This window comes from Equus caballus, chromosome 4 (genome assembly GCF_041296265.1).
Source record: "Equus caballus isolate H_3958 breed thoroughbred chromosome 4, TB-T2T, whole genome shotgun sequence".
NCBI classification, from domain to species: domain Eukaryota; kingdom Metazoa; phylum Chordata; class Mammalia; order Perissodactyla; family Equidae; genus Equus; species Equus caballus.
The window spans coordinates 107076776-107100619 of NC_091687.1; the positions used below are offsets into that span (position 1 = coordinate 107076776).

Genomic DNA, 23844 nt, shown 5'->3' on the forward strand with positions numbered 1-23844 from the left:
CACACACCCAGACACACACCGAGAGTGAAAACTTCACAGTTATTTAATCTGGGCCTGTTCCAAAGAACCCCTCTGTCCCGCCCAGCTCCCCTTCACCAGTCCCCCAGGGTCCTTGGGTCCCTAAACCAGCCCAAAGAGCTATTAGGGACTAGAGGTGGCTGGGTGCTCAGGCAGAACACTAAGACGGGCCCAGGGGCGTGGCCCGGCTCTGCCCAGGACCAAGGCAGCGACAGCAGCTGCCTGACCCAGAGGAGCCAACTGTCAGTGGCGGCTGAGGGCCAGCAGGCCCGGGAGGTGGCCCAGAGCCATGGACGTCACAGGGAGGGGCCTCTGCCGAACCCCGGAGGGCTCTGCGGCGCACGGCTGGGCTCCAAGGTAGTGGGAAGAGGCAGGCCGGAGAGGCGGGCCTGGGCAGACAGCAGCTCCCACCGTGTCGTGGGGAGCAAGGTCCAGAGCGGCCAGTGACACTGCCAAGAGCCCGTGGAGGCACTACGGACGGTACATGGCAAAGGCCAGGAGACTGAGGAGCAGGGTGAAGCCGGCCAGACCCAGAGTGGCAGTCAGGGGAAAGAAGGGCCGGTACTGGATCTGGCAGTACCAGAGCAGCAGCAGAAGCAGAAGCAGCAGGGGCAGCAGCAGGCTGCCTATTTCCAGCCCGGAGGGGCCTGGCTCTGACCCCGGTGGGCAGGGAGGGTGTGGGGGACCGACCCGCGTGGACACGTGGCAATGGAGAACGCAGTTGGGAGGGAGGTGAAGGCTGCCCAGAGTCTGGGTATCGTCTCCTAGCAGTTGCCCTTGGTAGATGAGTCGCACCTGCTGCTCCCGGCCCGGAAACTGGGTCCTGAGGAGAGAGGGACCTGGGTAATAGAGCAGGCCTCAGGCAATCCTAGTCCCTTGCCTAGAATAATACTCCCTCCTCTCTTCTCTGCCATCTACCCACCACCCAGGTCGTGGCCTCCAAGAGGGTCCTTCCTGCTACAGGGGAACAACACAGTGTGCATTTGGGGACTTCTGTTCCCTCATCTATAAAATGAGGAGGAAGTCTCAGATATTTCCAGTGGCCCTTCCACTGTGATCACTTCTACCCCATTCTAGCATTTTGTTCCTGTCCTCATCCCAGCTTACCTTTTCAGGGAGCCAATGGTGTCGTGAGGCCAGACTCTGGCCACCTGCTCTGAATCGTTGAGGAATTTCAGCCGTAGAACTAGGGGCTCCTGGGGGGAGTCCGGGGGTGGCGGCGTTGCTGGGAGCTGTGTGCCAGGCTCTGGCTGTGCAGCCTGACCTCTGTGTCTCAAGCTGGGGGTCTCGGTTCCTGGGGCCTCCCCTCTGATGCTGTCGGTGACTGCCATAGCTTCACTGGGCTGTGCTGGTGTTGGGGTCCCTGACGTCTGGGGCAGTGAGTTGGTGCCCTCGGCGGTGTGTGTTGAGACCCAGGCGAGAGCCAGCACCAGAAGGCAGGCAAGCACCGCGAAAAGGATGGTCACCTCATCACCCACCCCTTCAATCAGGGCCATGGCACCTGCCTTGCCTGCTGCGCTACCGAGCTGGAGAGGCACAAAGAACCCATGAGGGGGTGGCTCACTGGCCAAAAGCCCTCTCATCTTCAACAGGCTCCTGACCCCATCCCGCCACAACTCTCCCAAAGCCCTCATTCCTCTGCCCCCTTACCCAAGCCCTACGCGGGAGCACAGACTGCCCTAACTCCCAGTCACCCCAAACTTGCCTCATGTGCCCTTTCCCATCACCACATCTCAAGTCTTAACTTGTAACCGAGTTCTTGGTCTTTAACCAGCTCCCCAAATCACCCAAACCATATGCCAAGGTAAGGGCCTCGACCTTTTAAGTAACCTCTTCCCTAAATTCAACCCCCACCAAACTTCACCCCAAAGCTTACCTCTTCTTCCATCTACTTCATCCCAAAGTTTACCCCAATGCTTATCTATTCTGTTGCTAAAGTTTCTCCAAGGGGAAAGAAAAAGGGCCTCTATGCCACACACACACACACACACACACACACACGCCCTACCCCTCATCCCCGCCCTGTTACCATGTACCCAAATCCCAACCGTGGCACGGGATTGCTTCCCAAGGCTTGCCGACACCAAAAGTCAAACTCTGCCCTTTGGCAGTCTGGAGCCTCCAAGGGCTGCTACACCCAACACAACTCGGCCCTTCCTGGTCTACTCAAGCCCCAACCCGCGGCGGCCCGACTCCGCGCTTCCCCTGGAAGCCTCTCCAAACCCAGGCAGCTGCCAGACCCCAGATCCTGCCCGGGAATCCGAGACTTCGCCCTCCCCACCCCCAACTCCTCCATCACCCCTCCCATCTTCCCTCCCTGCAAAGCCGCTGGAAGGCACGGGCGATCCCGGGGCGGGGCGAGCGGGGGCCACGGGGAGCGGGTGGGCGCGGTCACGGCGCGGAGACTCACCGCCCGGCTCCGCCAGCTCCATAGCGGACCCTCGGGCACTTCCGGGCGGGAGGCGTCGAGGTCGCAGACACCTGAAGGCACCCCTCCTTCACCGCCGCCGACGCGACCGCCCGGAGCATTGTGGGACTTGTAGTCCGGCGCGGTGCGCCGTCTCCCCGCTCGTGCCTGGAGAACCACATGCGGGGCTTGGTGGTCTGGTTGCCTCAAGCATCTGGGGGGCCGGCGGGGGCGGGTTTGGGGGTTGTGCTAGCAAGCAGAGGTTTGGCCGGTAACAGGATCCGCCTCCTCTCCCGCGGGCAGCCAGGGCATCTGTCACTCCAGAAACCAACGTCAGCCGGAGTACGTCAGAGCACCCGTGTTTCGAGAGGCAGGCTCTAGGGAGCTCAGGTATCCTCTACCCTGGCATACTCTTATGTCCGAGTGGACGCAAGCAGGCACGTTGGGACCCCCAAATTGACTCCAGCCCAGAACCCAGTACCCACGGGCTGCCCCACCAGGCTGCCTGAGGATACCAGTCTCCAGGGCTGGCTACCGTGGCTTGGGCTGACCTGTTTCCCTGGTCCCCTCCTCCACTTTGCCCCTGCAAGACTGTTAAGAAGCATGGACTTTGGAACCTGGAACAAATGCTGATCCCTCATCATGTCCTTAGCAACTATATGACCTTGGGTGCGTTGTTGAATCTCTTTGACCCCTAAATTTCATTTCTAAGATACACCTCATAAGGCAATTATATGGAAGAAATTAAGTGGTTTATTAAATAAGTGTGAAAACTATGTAAGGAATCTGCCACTCAGTAGATATTTGCTCACCTAGTTTTAGAACACTCCCTCCACCCAAACCTGGGCTCAGAAATTGGGTCCTTAGCCTGTTACTGTGTAGAGGATGTTGAGGCTCAGCCTGGCCTGGGCCAGCTGATTTCTGTGGATTTCCCCCCTTCCTCTGGGCTCCTGGAGGCACAGAGATCTCACATCCTGGATTTTATAGGTCAGTCTTGATTAAAAGTCATGTACCCTAGTCTTCCCATAGCACATGCCTACTTGTGGGAGCAAGTACTCCAAGTGCAGCCTTGGGAAAGTCAGTTTAGATTTATAATGTACAGAACCAACTTGTCTCTAGTTCCTTCCCTTCTATTCATTCATTTATTCTAGAAACATTTATTAAATGCATATGTCAGGCCCAGTGCAAGATGCTGGGAATAAAACGGTGAATCAGACTTTGTCCCTGCCCTTATGTGGCTCATATACTAACAGAGGAGACAGACGTGTAGACAGCCCACCAGTGCTAAAATAGATGTGTGCTGGCTGCTGGGGCAACACATTTGAGGAACCCTTTACCCTCAGCATCTCTCCTGAGAGGTACCTGGTGCAACTTCTTGCTGTCGATTCTAATTAAGCATCTAAAAGAATTATTAGATATTGCTTTTAGAATTACAGAACATCAGAGCTAGGTGTTCTGTTCAACCACTATATTTTGCAGATGAAGCCCAGAGAGGGCAGAAGATATCCTTAAGTTCAAACAGGTAGATAGAACCCATATCTCTCAGGAGCTGGGGAGGCCCCTGCTATTGATTAGCTTGCATCTGGTTCTTTGGAAGGTACAAGAAACTTAGGAATGGTGACTGGGTTGGTACTGGGGCAAAGTTGTGTGGGCAGGTGAATGGGGAGCAACTTTATGCTGGGAAAAGATCCAGCTCGGCCTGGGAAGTGTAAGTGAGTGTAAAAAGGATATGTGTCAACTGTGCCAGAAAACGTCCGGGTGCAGCCATGGCAGACTGATTGGTTGGGTCAGCACCCTGCTCAGTCCATCTCAGGGGTTTTAGGAAAGGTTGGGGGAGGGTTGGCTAGCAGAACTGCAGACAGCTTTAGCGATGGGGATGCAGAGGAACTGGGACATTGAAGGGAGATCCCTGGCCCCAGAATGAGCAGACAGGAACATAGGATGGACAAGGGAGAGAGCACAATTAAGAGTCATGTGGGCTCTAGTGACTGTCTTGAATGGGGTGAGTGGGGGAAGAAGGCATATTTGATTCCTCTCTCTTCTTCCTCTATATACCAGTGGGTCCATCAGTGGTCAGCGGATCCTCCCCAGTCTGGCAGAGGGGTCTTTTAGAAGAGGCAAGAAATTAAGAGTGGGTACGTAGTTGTTCAGTGTCATTTCCAAGGGCCTCACGGATGACTCTCTCAGGGAGAACTGGAAATAGAAGCTGGGAACCCAGATTTCCAGTCTCCGCGCTGCAGCCTGCTGTGGAGAGTCCAGGGGAGGGCTAGAGGGAGAACCCCGGTGGGGGGGGGGGGGCGGGGTAGTCTCTAGGGATGACCTTGGGGCCGGGGACAGGGGAGCCTGTCCTGCACTGAAGGCAGGACCTTGTAATCGAGTCGCAGCTGGGCCTGGGCTGGCGGCCCTCCTTGGCCAATCAGCCACGTTCATCAGCACCCTCAGGCGTAGGGCACTGTTCGGGCACTGCCCAGAGATCGGACACTCCACCCAGACCAGCGCAGGGCGGCGAAAGCGACAGCCGGGGCCAGGAAGGGGCCAGGAGGAGGCCAGGGCAGCCATCCCCTCTGAGCGGGTGGCCCTGGTGGCGGGTGTGGGTTGGGGCTGGAGAGCAGGCGGAAGGGCCAAGGCTAGGTGGGAGGGGCCGGGGCACTAAGGCTGGAGCGCGCGGCTCGGGGGTGGAGGCTGCAGAGCCAGCGAGCAAGCGAGGGGCGGGGGCGCTGGGGCCAGCGCGCAGGAGGGGCGGGGGCGGCGGGGAGGGGGGCTCGGGCTGCGTGTGCTGGAGCCGGCGGGGGCGGCGGTGCGTGCGCATGACGCGGGGGGAGGGCCCGGGCCGCGCGCTCCCGGTCCCGTTGTTGTTGCCGCTGGAAGCTGCTCCGAGGCAGCGGGATCGCGGCGCCGGGAAGCGCCCGGCAACGGCGGCCACAGCGTGCGCGGCGTCGCCTACCGGCCTCGGCCCCCGGCCCCCGGCCCCATGCGCTAGCCCCGCGCCGCCGGCTCCGTAGTCCCGGCCCCGCCAGCCCCGCGCGCCCGCCCGCCGCCGCCGCCGCCGCAGCGCCGCCTCGGGCCCCGGTCGGGCCCGCCTCGGGCCCCGCGGCTCCGGAGCCATGAACTTCCAGGCGGGCGGGGGGCAGAGCCCGCAGCAGCAGCCGAGCCTGGCGGCGCCTGGGGGCGGCGGCGGCGGCGGCGGCGGCGCGGGGGGCGGCGGGCAGTTCGGCGGCGCGGGGCCGGGGGCCGGGGGTGGCGGCGGCCCCTCGCAGCAGCTGGCCGGCGGGCCCCCCCAGCAGTTCGCGCTCTCCAACTCCGCGGCCATCCGGGCCGAGATCCAGCGCTTCGAGTCCGTGCATCCCAATATCTACGCCATCTACGACCTGATCGAGCGCATCGAGGACTTGGCGCTGCAGAACCAGATCCGGGAGCACGTCATCTCCATCGAGGGTGAGCGGAACCGGAGTCTGCGGGAGCCAGGGCGCGGTGGTCTCTCCGGCGACGCCCGGAGACTCTGCGGGCCCGGCCTGGCCTGGCCACGCTTTCCCAGTCGGGGGTCCTTGCGCGCCTGAGGTCCGGGCCACGCGGTGTGCTATCGTCGGCGCTGCAGAGCCAGCGTCCAGGCTTCGCCATATCTCGTTCGGGGACACTTTGGGGCTGGGGACCGGTCCCGTGCCAAGGGACACGTTTTCTGCTCCTATGCTCCAGGGCGCGAGGGTGGTGTCGCTTCGGGAACGAGTGCGCTCGGAGCCGCAGAGTTGCTGGGGGTCTGGGGCCAGATCTGGTCAGGCATGGCCGGGGTGGGTGGGTGCAGCGGAGGGCCTTGGCGGGCCGGGACGTGGGGCGGCTGCCGGAGAGGCGTTTCAGCTGCTGCTCCTGCCTTGCCCTGCGGCGGGGCGAGGGATCGGAGCCTCCCGTTAGTGGATGGCAGCCTTCCCGGGCCCAGAGCCCGCGGGCCCGGGAGGGTGGCATTCGCCGCGGCGCCCTCTCCCGACGCACACCCCCCACGCTGCCGCGGCCGGGCGGGCGCGGGCCGGGCCTGGCGCGGGCTCGGGCACCGCGACAGCGTGGGAGGCACCGGCCGGGCCATTGGCGCCTTTGCCGGGTCCCACGGGCTCCGGGCATCCGTCGCTGCTCTCCAGGGAGCCGCTCAGGAGGCGGGCGCGGGGCTGCCGGGGGCTGACCGACCTCCAGGGACACGGCGCCAGGCTTTGGGGACTGGAGTCCCGGGCCACTGCGCTGCCCAGCGCTCCTTTCTCCGGACTCTGGGGCACTGGGTTTCTGCTGTCGAGGGGCAGAGGAAGTGAGTGCGTGCTGCTGGCAGATGTCCCACGACCCCTCGCGTAGTGGGGACCTGCAGCACCCGCAGGCACCCCAGTGGCATAGTGACCTTTGAGCACTGTGGGGCAGATGGGCCTCGCCCTGGGCCATCTGCTTCCTCCGGTTCCATGGCAAGGGGGACGCCCACCAGCAGGTGGTGGGTTTGGCCTTAGAGAAAATGCAGGGAGTGTGCAGGCCTTTTGCTGATGACATGGAGTTGTGAGCAGGGGCCTGCTGCTATGTGGGCCTCACAGTTAGGGCCCCACTCCCATCTTCATCTCCTTGTGTGGGACCCTGGGGGCTCCTTCACCTGAACACCCCCTTTCTGCTTTCAGAGGTCCCCATGACTGGGGAAAGGAACATTCCGTGTTTGGGGAGTAGAGGACCCCTCAGTGCTGGGGTCCTGCCTATCTGTTGTATCCTTCCAGCCTGACTTCTGTCCTCTCCTCAGCCCTCTCTCCTCTCTTTCCTCTCAAGGCTGAGTTCACTGTGAACTAATTAGGTGACAGAAAAAACTCATTATCATGGATCTGAGTAAATGGCCTGAATCACCGTTGTGGTTAGGGACCAGAAAATGGCATTTGTGTGAGCCCAGGGCCCCAAAGAGAGGAGATGACCAATTTTTCCTCCTAGATCCAAAGGGGGTGGGGCGGGGAGCCGCCATTCCCTGCAGCTGCACTGTCCTTTGGAGGAAGTCAGAGAAGTGCCCTATCAGCTCCAAGATCACCCCACCCCGCCCCTTTTGGAAGGTGAAGAGACTTGGGGAGATGGCTACAGAAGAGATGAGGGAAGACATCTGCCACAGAGTCCTTCCTGGAGCAGGGAGAGGCAGGAACCGGCCGGCTTCCACCTCTAGCTCCAGCTTCCTTATCAGCAACCCCGGCAGCTCAGGAGGCCTCTGGCTGGTCATCTTCTGTGATGTGAAGGTCATGATTCCTGGGACGCACTTGGGTTTTCACGCCGTCTTAGATTCAACACCACAGGCAGAATTTCCCCCCTTAGAGCCCTCCCCCGTGACCAACTTCCCCATTGCGGTTTGGAAGTACCCCATGTTCCGTCTGCTTAGCCTGGAAGCTTGGTATCACCCGTCGAATCCGGGGACCCGATGTCTCATTGTCACCAGGCGCAGCTGCTCCTCACACATCCGTTCTCAGTTCTCCCCATCCCGGCTTCCCTGCTCCCTTTTGGCAAGCCTTCCCCCCTCTTTCCTCCTTCTTCCTTTTTTTTTCCAGCCTCTCTCCTGGAACCCATCTCTATTACCCACCTCACCCCTGCTTTCCCACTTCTGTCTGCTTTCCCAGCTCTTCTGCTGTACGCAGGCATCAAAAAAAAGAAAAAAACCCAGAAAACTCCTTCTCCAATTTCTGCCCTATATCCTTCCTTTCCCCATCTGCCAAACCATATTGCTGCTGTCCTGCAAAGCTGCGTCCCCACCTTCTTTCTCAGTGGAGGGAGGGGAGCAGCTTCTTTGGGCGTTTCCCTGCTCCTTCTGAGTCTGCTCGGAGCCTGCCTGAGCCCCCCCTGCCAGGGCCCAGCAGACCTGGGTCCTGGCTGTTACATAAACACATTGGTCGCCTGGGAGGCCGGTCTGTGTTTACTGGGGATGAGTGTCTTGGTGGGAAGGGATGACATTTTCCTCATGTACAGTAAGCCTCCACTCACTCCGGTAATACTTCGGTGAAGGGCTTATTTGTCCCAGCTCTGAAGGTGATCTGTGAGACTCAGTCAGGATCTGTTTGGGACTGAGGAAGCCCAGTGGCACCTCGCCCTCCTGTCCTCTCCTTGGTTCCCTCAGTCACCTCTGACCCTGTGGCCAGGGCAGGAGGAAGCAGAGGAACGTTCGGCTTTCCTGTGTTTCAGGACAGGATTTGAGGCGAGGCAGATGGTTTTGAAAAGTTCCTTTCCCACCAAAGACCAAGGAGAGAAAAAACCTGTCCGCCATGTGGTCTTAAGGAATGCAAGAAATATAACCAGAGCTGGCACGGAGGGATGGAAGGCTCACCACCACGCGCAGAACCTCTGAGCCGCTCTCATCTCCTTGATAGGGAAACTGAGGCTCAGAGAAGGGAGGGATCCACAGTGACACAGCCAAGGCTCGTGTGAGGCCTCAGGCAGGAGCCTGCAGGAAAAGGAGCTCCTGGGACTTGCTTGGGTCTCCTGGCTGCGTCCTAGAAATAGGGCTGCAGGGAACCAGGCCTCAGTCCAGATGGGAGGCAGTCTGGGCACCTGGACCCCAGGGACGCTGGGCCAAGTGAGCGGGAACCAGTGTGAGTTGTTGGGAGAAGCAGCCCTTGGGGTCCCAGGAGGGACCCTGGAAAGACTGGCTTGTCCCTGAGTAGATGTGCCCCTGGGGAGGTCTACCAAGGGAGGGCAAGCGGGTGGGCTCCGCAGCTCGCAAGGAGGGCCTGGCAGTGGACCTCAGCCACAGGCGTGCCTGCCGTGTGCTACTGCCCTCCGTGGGAACCAGGCTTTGTCACCCGAGTGACTTGTTCATGTCCCCTTTGTTTGCCCCCAGGGTTTTTTTTTTAAACAGTGACATGCCTTCAAGCATTCTAGGGCTTGGCTGGTTTGTTCTCACCCTCATCCTCGCCCACCTCCCTGGGCTGGGGCCTGGTAACATCCGAAAGGGACTGAGGCAGAGAGGTGCGCATTTTCCCATCTGGTCCAGGTCTCAGCTAGAGAGAGGAGGGGGCACTGCCCGGATGTGTTGGGTGGCGGCTGAGGGAGCAGGCGGAGGTTGCCGTCCAGCAGCCACACTCTTCCTTGCAGGCGTGCCTGGGCTTTAGCGTTTGTCCCGTGTTTTCCGTGTGTCCTGTCACTAGATCCTGGCAACAGCCCTGTGTTGCAGACAGGAAGCTCTCTCTTGGGCTAATTTGCCCTTCTGCCTGTTCCTTGGGGTGGGCATCCCCCAGCCTGGCCATAACACTCCCCTGTGGGGCTTGTGAAGTACCCATTTCTGAGGCTCCCTCCAAGGGGTTGGATTCGGCAGGTTTGGGATGGGGACCCAGAGATCTGCATTTGTAACTTTCCTGGGCCATTCTGGTAATGAGCTGGTTTAGGGAATGAGTATCTGGTGGGGGGCTGGTTACTTATTTAGGACTTTGCACAAAGGAGCTCTAGGAATTCTGAAAAAGAGGATATTCATGTGGGTGCTGGTGGCCAGGGAAAGCTGCATTTGTTCCAGATACATTTATTTAGCTCCTACTGTGTGGCCCAGTTGCATCTAGCACAGTGGAAGGCAGGAAGGAAGCTCAGAGCCGAGGAGGAGCAAGAAGGGGCTGGGCCAACTCTGGACCCTGAAGGTGAATGATGAGCCTGTGGGAAGTGCCGGAGTGGGTCTGGGAGTGGCAGGAATAAAGCCCAGGTTTTAAGAACACTAGGGCAAAGTGTAGAGACTGGGGGAGACTCACCAAGACCCCTTTCCTCAAGGTCAGAGGAGAGGGATGGAAAGACCCACCCCAGGCTGACCTCAGGCTGTGGGACCTCAGGCAGCAGCAAGATGGAAACCACCCCCTTCTCCATTCAGTGCTCCTTCACTGCATTCCAGCTCTCTGCCAGTTGCAAGACACCATACAAATAAGATAGTCCTTGCTCCTAAGTACCCTGTGGCTAGCTGGTACCGCTTACTTTCCTCTACCACTTATTTCTTTAGTCGAATGTGTGTGCCAGGCATGGGGGTTCCGGAGACTTTCCATGCAGAGGGAACAGGTTCGCAAAGACAGCAAGGAAGGGTGACGTATGGCGTGGTGGTCGAGAGCAGCTGGCTGGTCTGTGTGGCGGGGCATAGAGTCCACGAGGGACAGCCAGGAGCACCCTGGTTTGGGAGTTTTTAGTGCCTTAGCCTGTATTAATTTATTTGTATCTCAGCACGTTCCAGGAGACTGTTCGAAGTGGCACCTAATCCTCCAGGGGATGGGCTGTCATAGGAGGGTTGGAGCAGAAGTGGTACCAGCAGGTTGCCCTGCAGAACGCACTCTCGCAGCTGCAGTGTGCTGGGTGGATCAGAGGGAGCAGCGGCCACAGGGAGACCAGGTGGGAGGAGAAGTGGATTAATGGGCTCGTAGTGTCCATGCTGTGCATTTGCGTTGTGAGCCCTCTGTACCAGCTGTTAGCAAGTCTGTGGCCTCAGAACCTCAGGAGTGGAGGGAGTGAAGATGCCCTGCTTGAAAAGCGGGATGAGCTTGGGGGAGCTGAGGCCTGGCGGAGGCAGACTGGGGGCCCTCAGAACTCCTGTGTCCCTATTTAGCACCTCCCGAATGCCCACCCAGGAACCTTTGGCTTGCCCTCATTCTCTTTTTAACATTCAGGTAATTCAAAATTAGTTTAACCAGCTTGCCTCCTCCTGACCCCCAGCTGACTTCCACCAGGCACGCCAAGGGGTAAGGTGCAGCCAATTTTGGAGTGTGGAGCTGAGCCCTAGGGCTCTGGAAGTGGGAAGGGAGGTGACCTGGAACATCTGCTTTGAGGAGGCAGACCTTGGGCCGCGCGGTGTTCCCCCAGTTCACATTCTTCTGCCTGCCCGTGGGCTATCGTTGTCAGGCCTTTGCAGCTCTTTGCAGTTCACCGGCCATCTTCCTGCAAGTTCTTTTTAGGTATGTAGGTATCACCTCCATTTTTCAAATGAGATAGCCTCGGACTTCCCCCAGGCCACACAAGGACCGGCTGAACCAAGGTTTTGCCTGCTTTTCCAGCTCCAAGTCCGGTGCTTACCTCTTGCACGATGGACTCCATGAGCTTTGGTGGGCCAGGCTGGACACCCAGTTAGGCCTTCTAAGGACCCTCTCAGCAAAGCTTTTGACCTTGAGTTTAACTTTCAGAAACTTTTAGAATACTGTCGTGTGCCCCTTAACGACGGGATACATTCTGAGAAGAGTGTCATTAGGCGGTTTTGTCCTTGTGTGAACGTCATGGAGTGCACTTACACAACCTAGATGGTATGTATAGCCTTCTGCACATCCAGGCTGTGTGGCACTAATCTCATGGCACCGCCGTCGTGGATGAGGCCGTCGTTACTGAACTGTCGCTCTGTGGCATGTGCCTTTAACTTCAGGGTGACATAGGGTTCGTCTCTCCTGCTGTAACTTTCTTCCAGGTCTCTTGACTCCGCAGCAAAGCGGTGGCTCTCAGAGGTGCCCCTCCCTTCTGTGAGCAGTATGGATGTGCATATTACATATAGTAGATGGATGCTTGATCAAGGGAGACTTCAAAATATTCAAACACTGTAAAAATTTAAATACATGTTGAAATGACAAAAATAATGCATGCTTGTTATAACAAATTCAATTGCGGAAGGAAGTAGAAGAATCGTGTGTACCCCGCCGTCCCCCTGCAGAGGTGCCTGCCGTTGGCTGGCTGGTGCGGTCCTTCCAGACTGTTTTCTGTCCTGCATGTCTACTATCAACTACTCTGTGATGGATTCAGTGTCACGGGTGTTTCACAGCAGAGGTGGGAGTTTCGTGGAAAACGCTGCACTGGGAGAAGGAGCCCGAGACGCAGAGATTCTCAAGAGGCCCCTGCGTTCATCCGCCCGTCTGACAGCTCCCTGACGGGGAATCAGGATACTTGGGTTATCATTTCTGCCCTGCCACTGACTGGCTGTGAGAACTCAGGCAAGACAGACAGACAGACACACACACACACAGATGCACGCGCGCTCTCTGGCCTGTCTTCCTGGAGCTGCCGTCTGGTTGCGTCTGTGCAGCTGGCGGTAACCCAGTGTGGGTTTGGACCTCTTCGGTCTCGGCTCCCTGGCCTCGGGTCCCGCCTGTCCAGAAGCGCGGGCTCTGTGCCGTGCGACGTCGTGAGCCTACCTTTGGGCATGCAGCACCTTGACTCGCGCTGCCTGGGAGCCCTCAAGGAGCTGGTCGTTGAAAAGGTCCTGTAGGGAGGAGTGAGATCTCTGCCTCGGTTTCCTCACATGAGACAGCAGGGGAATGACACAGCCTGCTTGTTGGGTCATGCCGAGTCATGCCGGGGTCAGGCATGTAAGGTGCCTGGCACGGAGCGAGCGCCCAGCGAGCGCTCGTCATCAGTTGCGAGGCTGCACGGTGCCCTGTGTGGGCTTGTCGGGTTTGTCATCTGTCACCCTCCGCGTGCATTGCAGGCCACTTGTCTGGCCGTTTCTGCAGGACAAATTCCAAGAAGAAAACAGCAAGACCCTTGGGTGTGCCCACTTCTAGTGTTTTGCTCCCCACCCCACACTGCCCCCCAGGAAGGCCCTTCCTGCTTCCAGGGCGGAGAGCACCTGTCCCCTGCCTTGCCACCCTGGCCCCCTTGCCCACCTGATGGGTACAAAAAAAGATGACATGATTTTCATTGTTTTATTTTGCATTCATTTGATCACTAATGAGAGTCAACATTGACAACGTTGAAAGATTTTTTTGGGTCATCTATATTTTGTTTAATTTTATTCATATCATTTTTTCATTTTCTTCTTGGTTCGTTGCTCTTTTTCTTATTGCGGCTAAGACCATTTAATGTCTTTTTTTTTTTTGAGGAAGACTCGCCCTGAGCTAACATCTGCCACAAATCCTCCTCTTTTTGCTAAGGAAGACTGGCCCTGAGCTAACTTCCGTGCCCATCTTCCTCCACTTTATATGTGGGACGCCTATCACAGCATGGCATGCCAAGCTGTGTCATGTCCACGCCCGGGATCCGAACCGGTGAACCCCGGGCCCCGAAGCAGAATGTGTGCACTTAACCGCTGCGCCACCGGGCAGGCCCCCGTTTAATCTCTTGATCTAGGTTTTTCTAAAGCGTCCATTTCTGTTTGCTGGAGGGAAGCGGCCATCTTTCTCAGTTGCCTGTGAACCCCCGGGCCCTGGGCCGAGCTGACTGAGCTATCCTCTGGGCGCTGAGAAGAGTGAGCCCACCCCATGTGGCCCCAGCGGGGTGTGCTTTTGCTGGTGTGGGGCCTGTGTATGGTGTGTTCCTCTTTCTCCGTCTGTCTGTCAGCACTCCTCCTGCACTGTTGGTGTGCTGCCTGTGATGGTTTCTCTTTTGCCTTTTAATTTGGTGTTTTGATGGCCTGCACACCTGGAGCCAGGCCCGTTGGGGGGGATTGAAGCCTAGTCATGGCCTCTCCCTGTGTGCGTGTCTGCGTGTGTGTTTGCGGGGAGGCAGGACATCAGGACCCCATGGGGCTCCTGCTCTGCTCCTGGTGGGAGCTCCCAGTCCTTCCTCTGCCCCATCTCTTTTGCCCAGAGGACTTTTGTTAAACAGGCCTAAATGAAGGCACGAGAGCCTTGTGAGAAGAGCTGTGAAGATCTGGTGGCTTTTAGTCACTCTGAGGACCCCCGTCTGCATGGTTATTGCTCCTAGACTGTTCTAGACTGTTTTACATGGGGTGGTGTGGTGGAATGAAGCCTAGGTGTCAGTCTTCCTCTGTCAGAGCCTGTACGGATAGTGATTATGAACCCGCTCTGGAGCCAGGCTACCTAGATTGGAATCCCAGACCTACCGCTTAGTAGCTGTGTGACCTTGGGTGGGTTCCTTAACCTCTCTGTGTCTTGGCTTCCTTGTTGCTACAGTGAGGTTAACAAGCACCTGTTTCATCCTGTAGGTGTGGTAATGAAGTAAGTTAATGCATGCAAAGCTTTAGACCGGCACCAGCCCCTTGGAAGTGCTCACCTTGTGGTAGCAGCCCCCATTCCACCATTCCTAAACTAGGTGCTAGTCGCTGCCTTTGCAGGGTGGTGGTGAGGACGAAGTGAGGGCATGAGTGGGTGGGCCTCGCATGATGTCTGCAGCTCCTCCAGTGGCGTTTCCTAAACCCGAGCGAATGAGCACGAGAACCAGGAGTGACGGGGCTTGGGGCAGGTTGGCATGTAGCCCGGCGGGCCCCAGGGCAGGACGCGTCTGAGGTTCCAGCTGATGGTCACAGACCCTGACCGTAGCTCGTCACAAGGAGAGTGGCCCACAGGCAGCTAGCATCACCTCGATTTGATTGTTTGCCTCTGGATTAAAGTAATTCCTCAAATTCAGCACCAAAGATACATGTGAGTCATGTGTAAATTTAAATTTTCTAGTAGCCATGTTAAGAGAATTAAAAAAAGTGAAATTAATTTTAATGTTTTATTTAACCCAATATATCTGAAATACAATCATTTCAACATGCAATCAATATAAGAAATTATTAGATATTTTACATTCTTTTTTCATACTAAGTCCGCAGACCCCGATCTGTGTCTCACGCCCTCACCTCTCCGTTGGGACTGGCCGTGTTGCAATGCTCGGTAGCCAGACATGGCCAGTGGCTGTGGTATGGGAGGAACAGCTCTAATTTTAGCCTCTAAGTAACAGAAAAATGCCAGTTTGTCATAAAAATTGAATACAGAAGTGTATCTTTCTTGATTCACTTTCTAAAGATTTTAGCATTTTTTTTTTTTTAAAGATTTTATTTTTTTCCTTTTTCTCCCCAAAGCCCCCTGGTACATAGTTGTATATTCATTGTTGTGGGTCCTTTTAGTTGTGGCATGTGGGACGCTGCCTCAGGGTGGCTTGATGAGCAGTGCCATGTCCGCGCCCAGGATTCGAACCAACGAAACACTGGGCCGCCTGCAGCGGAGCGCGCGAACGTAACCACTCGGCCACGGGGCCAACCCCAAGATTTTAGCATTTTTAAGTAACGTGATTCAGTCGTTCAGCAGATACTCGTTTACTGAGTACCTGCTGGGGCCACCGTGATTGACAGCACACACATCCATTTAAAAGTGTTACTGAGTTCACTGTAGCTTTTCGTCGCTGTGTTTTCTGAAAACCTGGAAGTGCAGCCGCTGTTGTGAGGGGTGGGCCACAGGAGCTGCTGACGTCTAGTTGGGGAACCACGATTCGCAGGGTTCTGCTCCAGGAGTGCGCACGGCCGGGCGATGGTGGCGTGGGCCCTGTTAGTCAGCGTCCTGCTTATGGATGGGTTGGCCACAGACCTCAGTGTGGCTCACGTCATCTCGGTTTGGCAGTTTCATCCCCTGTGGCGGCTGCTCTGCCCTGCTTATGTCCTCCCCGCCCTCTCCCCTGCCTGTCGCCCGCCTGGAGGATAATCCTGAATTGGGGTGAGGGGAAGACAGGCAGGCGGGGAAAGGCCATGGCAGTTCCCGGGCTCCTTCCATCGGCTATGGCATCAGCCCGGAGTTCTCAAGTGCTGGAGGGCCCGGCCCGGGAGCCTGTGGGTGGACAGGGCTTGTGCGAACTGCACCGTCAGTGGGCTAGCTGGCCTTCTGCAAATCAGCGTTACACACTCGTGAGATCAAGTGCTGGATGGTGAGGCGCAGACAATTCGGGAATCGGATGCTGACCGTGCAGCCCAACAGCAGTGCAGATAGAGGTGGAGAAGGGCGAGCCCAGCCCTCCCTTTGCAGGCCAGAGAGGGCGCGAGCGGCTGACCCAGGATTCAAGGTCACTGGTTGGCAGCAGGGCCCAGCCAGGCCCCTAGGCCTTTTTGCATCATGGTGACCTCCCTCCAGCTCACTGAGGGGAGATGGGCTGGGTATCCTGCTGGCCACCTCCCCATTACCCACAGCAGGGGCGTTAGGATGTGTCACCAGCAGATGTGACAACATCCCCCTCCCCCCATCCCGGGCTGTTTTTGTAAGGTGTTTTTGTTTGTGTTCTGTCCTTAATTTATGCCAAGTTATATATGTATAAAAGTTGAACGTTTGTAAATGTATCCATACCTTGGAAAGCATGTGGCACGGAAGAAAGCCTCTCTTCACTAGTAGCCCTGTGGTGGCTTCCTTGCTCCGCTTCTCGGTCCGCTTCCTGGCTGTGAAGTGGGGAGACCTGCCCCTGCCTCCCCTTGGAGGTGAGGTGATTTGGTCCTGCCCAGGAAGGAACACCCCGTTGTATTGCAGCAATAAATGCGAGCTCCCTTTGCCAACCCCGTTGTTAACCTTTATCCAGGGAGCTGGCCGGAACCCCGCACATGGGCTGGCCGTACAGCCCTCTGCCTTTAGCGTGCTTCATGACCTCTTGGTTAGGATGTCTTGAGGCCTCCTCCAGCCAACCCAGGGAAGACAGAGGTCATCTCCTAGCGCTCTCAAAGAGCTTGTTACTCTGTGGATGACGCCAGCCTGAACCTGTGTTAATACGCTCTCTCCCCTCCTTCCACCTGCCGGCTGTGGCCCTAGGGCCCTGTGCCCCTCCAGGGATGTTACTGCCCTTTACCTGTGAGAAGAGTGAGCCTCACTGAGGCTCAGAAGCTGGGCTCTAAACCAGGCTCTGTCCAGCTCCCGCGCCCGCCTTTTGGGTTCCAGGCCCTGGCCTCTTGGGTGCCCCTCTCCCCAGCCTTCCCTGGCCTGGTGCCTAATGGGGCCTGGAGCTGTTGGCACTCTTCCTCCTGCTGGCATTGTCATGAGCTGGTGTCTGCTTGGCTCACTGCTTCCCCTCTGGACACTGAGCCCTGAGCCCACTACCGGCCTGGCAGGTAACACTCGACTAAACTTGACCAGTGACCAGGGGGTCTCCCTGCTCTGTACCAGCCCAGGAGCCCTCCTGGGCACCAGAGGCCACTCAGGGAGCCCCCCACCTGTATCGCATGGCTCTGTCTCAGTACAGGGTTCCCTCGCAGCCAGGTGGGCCCCTGCTGGCCCAAGCAGCAGAGGGCAGGTGGGGCTGCGGGCTATCTGGTGCCTGAGGGTAGAGCTCTGCAGCCCCCAGAGCCGTGGGGGCTGGCAGTGGGGAGGCGATGTATGGTGGGGGCCAGCGGGTCTCTTTCTGAGGCCTGTGGCTCCCCTCAGGCAGGAGGTGGGGAGGGCCTCTCACTTGGGTCTTTGACACGCCTGGCTCACTGTCTGGCTCGGTCCCAGGTTGCTGGTGCTTGCTGAGTGCCCAGCACACGCCGGGCTCCGAGGTGACTGGGAAGAGGATGGCGGTACACCGAGATCTCTGTCCTCCCCCTCACAGTCCCCATTCCTCCTCGAGGGGTCAGAGCGAGGTCAGAGCTGGGAGGTCATGGAGAACCTGGGTATCCTGCTTTTTGGTGCATGCTTCTGACAGGTCGACGGCTCAGGCCTTAGAGGGTGGTCATGTCTGGTGAGAAAGCTTCCCTAGAAAGCGTGCAAGTGGCCCTCCCTCCATCAGGCCCCCAGGGAGGGGGAGAAGCGGAGGAGCCAGTGACTGGCCAGAAGGCGGCCCTGAACTGACCCAAACTGTGTGGCCCTCGCCACGGGGCGGGGGGAGTGATGGGTGACAGTGGGTGTGAGGCCCTGAGCGAGGCCTTCCCCCATCTGGGGGGGCCTTGGATTTTTGCTGAGCTGGCTCCAAAGAAAACGTGTTTACTGGAAGCGGCGTGTGCAGAGGGCGGAGTCAGGTTTCCACCCAGGTGCCAGCAGGAGGTGGGCGGGCGGTGCCTTGGCCGCCTGGCTGCCTTCATGGGCCCCACTGCCAGACACCGCTTCACGGGAGTCGTGACTTTATTGTGAACATTGCTGGCGTGGTGTGTTCTTAAACTGTTCAAACGTGCCTCCCTACCCTCCAGCACTCTGTGTTTGTGCTGCAGATGTGGCAGGATTGACAGCTCTTGCTGTGGTGCTGGCAGCGCACGGCTCTAAGCTGGGGTGGGGTGCAGGGGGTGGGATGAGAGCTGGTATCCAGAGAGCAGGTACGAGATTAGCTTCTGTTCGTGCTCATTGTGGGCCAGGCCCTGCTGTCTGTGCTTGCTTGTAATTCCCAGGACAGCCCCACGGGGGAAGTGTTACCGCATCTTGCAAAGGAGGAAACCGAGGCACAGAGATGTAGAGGAATTTGCTCGCTACTAACGGCAGAGGCGGGACCTGAACCCACGCAGCCTGGTCTCAGAGCCTGGGCTCTGAGCAGCGTGCGCGACTGTGCCACGAGAAAGATAAAGCTTTTTAAGATAGAGGAGAAAATTGGAAGAATATTATCTAATCTTGGGATAAGATGGACCCTCTTAAGCCAGATAGGAAACCCACAATTTATAGAGGAAAAGACTGACAGGATTTCCCTCCGGCTTTTTATTTTGAAAAATGGCCACCTTGAAGATTACTCCGGCTGCTTTCCCCGGTCCCTCCCTCTCACTCTCTCTTTTAGGTAGTGGTTGCGGTCAGTAGTTGTAGACGGGGTGGGTGTTCCCCCTCCAGGCACTTCAGCGGGCATTTCCTAGGGGCAGGCCGTTCTTACACATAACGTAATAGCAGTGTCACACCTGAGAAAATTAACGAGAATTTTCTAACATCCCTTAATAGTTCATCCATAACCAAATTTCCTCAATTATCCCAAAATGTTTGATAGCCTTTGTGTTTTTCCAAGTCAGGATGGGATCAGGATGGGGCAGGATCCCTCACGGGGCGTCACGCAGACTCTTGACGAGTCCAGCTGGATTTCCTGTGGGCATTCTGTGCTCCGGATTTGGGTCCTGCCATGTGGGGTCCTCCATCCCCCGTGCTGCCCCTGACCTGAAGGGACATCTAGGGGCTTCAGGAGATCCAGGTCAAACCCTTTTGACGGGATTACCGCCTATTGTGTCACCCTGGGCCCTGCTGTTAGTGATGCTGTTAAGGAGATTAAGACCGGATCTCCAATCCTGAAGGGCTTTCTCCTCCCGCTTTGTAGTTCGTAAGTAATCTGTGGGGGAGACTTCCGAAGCTGCAAATAAGCGGCGCCCGGCAGCTTTCACTTACTCCTTTTCCTGGGCCTCAATGATCCAGGCCTGAATCCAGTATACTGGAGTTACCACGGGTGATCTTCTCAGCGGACGTGCCTTCTGCAGGATTTAGCTGTATTCTTCTATCAAGAAGATCCTCTCCTCACCCCGCCTCCTCTTAGCATCACTACCGTCTAGTGGATTTTTGTTGCTGTTACTGTTCAGATGTTATAATATAATCAATTACAAAATTAACAGATTTAATTACATTTCTGTGGAATAGAGTAGGAGAATTTGCTTGCTGTGTGCATATGCAAGATAAATAGTTAAGATGCCTGTTATACAAAGAGTTCCTGCCAGTTTTAAGGAAAGGATTTTTAAAACCCCAAAGACAAGCAGGCAAAGAATAGGACCAGGCAGATGGTTCACAGAAGAGGAAATGCAGATTGTCGATGACTATGAAAAGATGCTTAACCCCGAGTAATCAGGGAAATGCAGATCACAAGAGCAGGGCCTGTGTCCCTGTCCGCATGGCAGAAAGTACACGGATGGCTTCTGATGCTGGTGAGGGTGGCAGAATGGGTGTTCTCGTACATGGCCGGTGGGAGAATGGGGGTATGAATTGCTGCCTTCTGTTTGGAAAAGTAATCAGGCATTATCCATTAACATGAAAAATTCATATGCCTTTGAACCCAACTGTCCTACTTTGGGGCATGTGTCCCGTGGAAAGAGACTCACAGGTACACAGGTATTGATTACAGCCTTGCTTGTAGTGATTAAAAAAAAAATGGAAGCAACTGGAATGCCCCTCAGTAGGAAATGGATGGTGGCTGGAACATACATACTGTGAAATATTATGAAGCTAACAGAAGAGTGAGCTGAACCATCGCATGGACCGGGGCTGGCTACAAGAACATTCGGTGTGCGGCTGCTCCTTGCTGCCCAGGCTGGGGCAGTTTGGGGAAGGGCGGGAGGCCGAGTCCTGTTGAGATGGTGTGGGGAGTGGACACTCATTCTGGAAGCTTCCTCATGAAGGAAAGGGAAGAGGGCAGGGGGCCAAGAGCATTTTTCTGAGTGTATTGTGAATGTGGTTTTACACCCTAAAAGAAAATTTTTAAAATTTGGGCAAAGCGTACATTCATTGTATCTATTAGTCATAGTCCACTTCTTTTGTGTCCCACCCAGAGCCAGGATCACAACGCTCTCCTGAGCCCTCGTTAGAATGTGTGACCCAGAGCAGCTGCAGGTGTGGCAGGCTTTGGGGCGCCCAGGGTTCAGCCAGGAGAGGCAAGCCCGTTCATTTTCCTGGCGAGCAAGTTCTCTGTCCCTCGTCGAGCCCTCATCCTTAGGTCAAACGGTCTTCTGTTTCTTTTTCTTTTTACAAAAGTAATATACTCTCTATAAACATTTCAGAAAATATGCATTTCACAGAAAAACAAGAAGAGGCAGAAAAATACTCACTGTGGGTCATAAGTATCACAGTCGGTCCTGTCCTCATTTTGATGTGGTCCTTTCTTGCTGCATTTTTTGCGTGGGGCCACATTACATACAGTTTTGTATCTTGCTTTTAAAAAAAATAATCATGAGCCAGCCCTGATGGCCTAGAGGTTAAAGTTTGGCACTCACCGCTTCAGCGGCCCAGGTTCAATTCCTGGGCAAGGAACCACACCACGCACACCACCAGTTGCCGTGCTCTGGCTGCAGCTCACGTAGAAGAACTAGAACAACTTGCAACTGGGATATACAACCATGCACTGGGGCTTTGGGGAGGGAAAAAAAAGACCCGAAGTGTTGCAATATACTAGGTAAGAGAGTCTCTGCAGACATTAGTTTAAATGGTTGCACGATATTCCATTTTCTAGAGACGCAATGCTTTACTTCCTCATTTCCATGTCGTGGGATACTTGGGGTTGCTTCACTTTTTTGGAAGTGCTGGACTTCTTTGGGCCTAAACCTTTCCCTCTGTGTCAGATGGTCTCTGTAGGGGCCCCTGCGACATTAGCATGAGGGGCAAAGGGCCCTTTTCCCCTTTGTGCGCTGGGCTGAGCTGCTGTCCAGCCAGATGAGAGTGAAGCGGTGATGGCTCCGACAGCAGGACCAGAGGACCCACTCCCCACATGCACGCTTGCTGCCACAGGGGCCTCCCTAACACAGAAGCCAGCTCTTAGGGCTTTCTTCGGTGAGAAGTAGATTTCATTTTAAATTTCTATTTCTTGGAAGACCAAAGGAGCATGAGTGGTTCCCATGTGTATTGGCTATTTGTACTATCTTTACTCGTGTCCAGATTTTGTGTTTGTTTTCTTAAGCAATGTCTGTGAGCTTTGTATGTATTAATAGTAACCCATTGACATAGTTATGTTTTTTTCCCCCAGATGTTGATTTCCCTTTAATTGTATTCCTCTGAGGGTTTTTACCGTTTTTTCTCGTTCAGCACTTTTCATTTTTATATAGTTGAATATTTGCTCTCTCTCCTGTCTTTAAACCCGATGAGCCTGGCTGCATGTTGCTCTCAGCTTCCTCCTTCCCCACCAACCAGCTCAGCCTCCTCTGGGGTTGTCCCACCATCGGCACCGACCCCCAGAGCCAGTGGGCTTCCCCGGGCCCCAGCCTCGCATTGTGCCAGCTCGGCACAGTTGGGGCCCGGCGCGCTTGGAGTAGGGGTTGGACACCAAGGTCAAAGACTTCAGGAACGTGGTGGGCGTGAGTGAGCAGGGCAGGCTGGGGGGTGCGGAGGGGGCACAGAGAGCCCAGGGAGGAGAGCGTGAGACCTGTTTGCCTGGGCCGCGTGGGCATTTGCAGACAGGGTACCAGGGACTTCCACCTCTGCCACTGCGTGTCGTGCACTGGCTGTGCCTGGCGGCCCTGAGACTGGCCGCGCAGAGCTACTGCTGACTGACCCTGGCCTGGCTCTCCTTGCTCTCCAGGGAGGGGTCCTCCCGGGGGTCTCCTGGCTCTGGTGGTGTAAGTTCCCAGAGGACAGTGGCTCCGCGGACGGCTCAGAGCCCTCCTAGCCCTTCTCATCTGGCAGCTGAGGGCCCTGCAGCCCAGCACGGGGAGGACCTCGTCCACCATGGAGCTCCTTCCGTCTCATCCTCTGTGGGCCCCCAGTGGTCAGCAGGGTCACCTGACACTGTTTCGCAGTGATGGCGTCGCCTGGGGGCCTAGGCCTAAGAGCTGATGGGCTGGCTGGGGCAGCGAGTCATCGGACTGAAGGCAGATGAAAGTGGAATTCAGATGAAAGTCTAAGACCCCACTGCTGAGCTTCTGACTCCCATTCTCAGTCGCTCTGCGATGCAGGAGAACAGTGGGGCTGGGAACACGGAGTGCTGCTTAACAGGAAAATTGTGCGGTTGAGCCGGCCGCATCTGGGCCAGTCCTGTGCCCAGAGAGCTCAGGTGGTTGCCCTGCCTGGGTCCTTCTGTGAGTGGGCTGGGGCAGTGCTCGGGCCTCCACCACCGGATGTGGGCAGAAGCCGGGCGGTGGAGACCCTGCAGGGCAGGTGGGGAGGGCAGGTCTTGGAGTAGGGAATTCCTCCATCACACGTTCCTGGGTTCCTGGAGGGCTCAGGGAGCTTGTGGTCTCTCAGGGAAGGAGAGGATCTTCAGGTCGGGAGGTGGTCTCACATACTCATCCTCTCCTCCCTGAGCGGCAGGCTGGCCTGGCCCTCTGTGGCTCTGTCTACATGGCACGAATGTGAGGTGTGCCAAGGGCCCATCAGCCCCAGGGAGCTCCCCTTTGCCTGCTTTCTCCTTTGTAAGCTCCAGAACCTGTGTCAGCCCCTTGGACTCATCCAGGGCTGGGAGAGTGGGAGTTGGGGGCAGGAGTTTGTTTGGGAGGTGGGTGAGTAGGAACCACTGAGGCGGGGGGTCTTTTTGGAAGGAGGGGCTGTGCTAGGAAGGGCAAGGCTGGGCCGCCCCGGTGTGAGTACCCAGGAGGAAGGAGAGGAAGATAGGTGGGGGCTGCCTGCAAGATGAACTTTGGGCTCCTATGTAGGCAGGAATCTCACCAGGCCAGGGAGGCTCAAGCGCCTGGGCCAGCCAGACAGCCTGGATTGGAATGCCAGCTTCAGCCACCTACTAGCTAGTGACCTTAGGCAAGTTACTTGGTGTCTGTGGCTCAGATTCCTCATCTGTAAAATGGGTAGATTAACAGTGCTTTTCTCAAAGGGTTGTCGTGAGGGCTGAATGGGTCAATATGTGTAAAGTGCTCAGAGTGGGGCCTGTCGTGTTTGATAAGTGGCTCTGATTATCAGGTGACCAGTGGCTTCCCAGCTAGCCGCTGCCTTGGGTGTATAGGGCAACAAAGGTGACTCTGCTGGTCCTGGGGCCCCGAGCAGAGGCCGGCTCTGAGCGCAGGGGCAGGTGTCTGCGTGTGCCCAGGAGCGCAGGCCCTGGTGAGATGAGAACAGATTCTCTATTAGTTCCTACGGCAGAGACAAGATGAGCTGGGGATGCTGAGAGGAGGCCGTGAGGTCTGGGAGGCCCCAGGGCTTCATGCTGCCAGTGGGAATGAGCTG

General features: G+C 56.6%; 2 protein-coding genes and 1 non-coding gene across 10 annotated transcripts in view; 2 read left to right on the forward strand and 1 right to left on the reverse strand.

Annotated features, from left to right (window-relative positions):
• Nucleotides 1-25: 25 nt before the first annotated feature.
• TMUB1 (transmembrane and ubiquitin like domain containing 1) lies at nucleotides 26-2747 on the reverse strand. 2 transcript variants are annotated; one of them, XM_001495097.7, is made up of 3 exons: nucleotides 2429-2747; nucleotides 1126-1544; nucleotides 26-841 (listed from the first exon to the last, which is right to left on the reverse strand). In XM_001495097.7, the coding sequence occupies exons 2-3, from the start codon at nucleotides 1512-1514 to the stop codon at nucleotides 490-492; spliced, it is 741 nt and encodes a 246-aa protein (XP_001495147.4). In that variant the 5' UTR covers nucleotides 1515-1544; nucleotides 2429-2747; the 3' UTR covers nucleotides 26-489. The 2 variants fall into 2 exon arrangements, with proteins under 2 accessions (XP_001495147.4, XP_014594854.1); XM_014739368.3 differs by lacking the exon at nucleotides 2429-2747 and having other exon boundaries at nucleotides 1126-1801.
• A 2647-nt stretch (nucleotides 2748-5394) lies between these two features.
• Nucleotides 5395-23844, forward strand: part of AGAP3 (ArfGAP with GTPase domain, ankyrin repeat and PH domain 3) — a 56855-nt gene continuing 38405 nt past the window's right edge. For 4 of the 7 annotated variants that reach the window (XM_070265211.1, XM_023639993.2, XM_070265213.1 and 1 more), the window contains exon 1: nucleotides 5396-5860. In XM_070265211.1, coding sequence (XP_070121312.1) covers nucleotides 5530-5860 — 331 coding nt within the window. In that variant the 5' untranslated portion in view covers nucleotides 5396-5529. Of the gene's footprint in view, nucleotides 5861-23844 lie in introns of all 7 variants that reach the window. The other 3 variants (XM_023639992.2, XM_070265212.1, XM_023639995.2) reach the window with 2 other exon arrangements.
• Nucleotides 5949-6093, forward strand: MIR9083 (microRNA mir-9083). Its single transcript, NR_128106.1, has one exon. It is a non-coding gene; the product is annotated as a microRNA mir-9083 (primary transcript).

What these genes read in the sequence shown, in the direction of transcription:
- TMUB1 (XM_014739368.3), bottom strand. Translation starts at nt 1,652, where the DNA reads ATGAGGGCTTTGGGAGAGTTGTGGCGGGATGGGGTCAGGAGCCTGTTG. An exon ending in ACCATTGGCTCCCTGAAAAG is followed by an intron (nt 842 to 1,125) that starts GTAAGCTGGGAT and finishes CTCTCTCCTCAG; the next exon opens with GACCCAGTTTCCGGGCCGGG.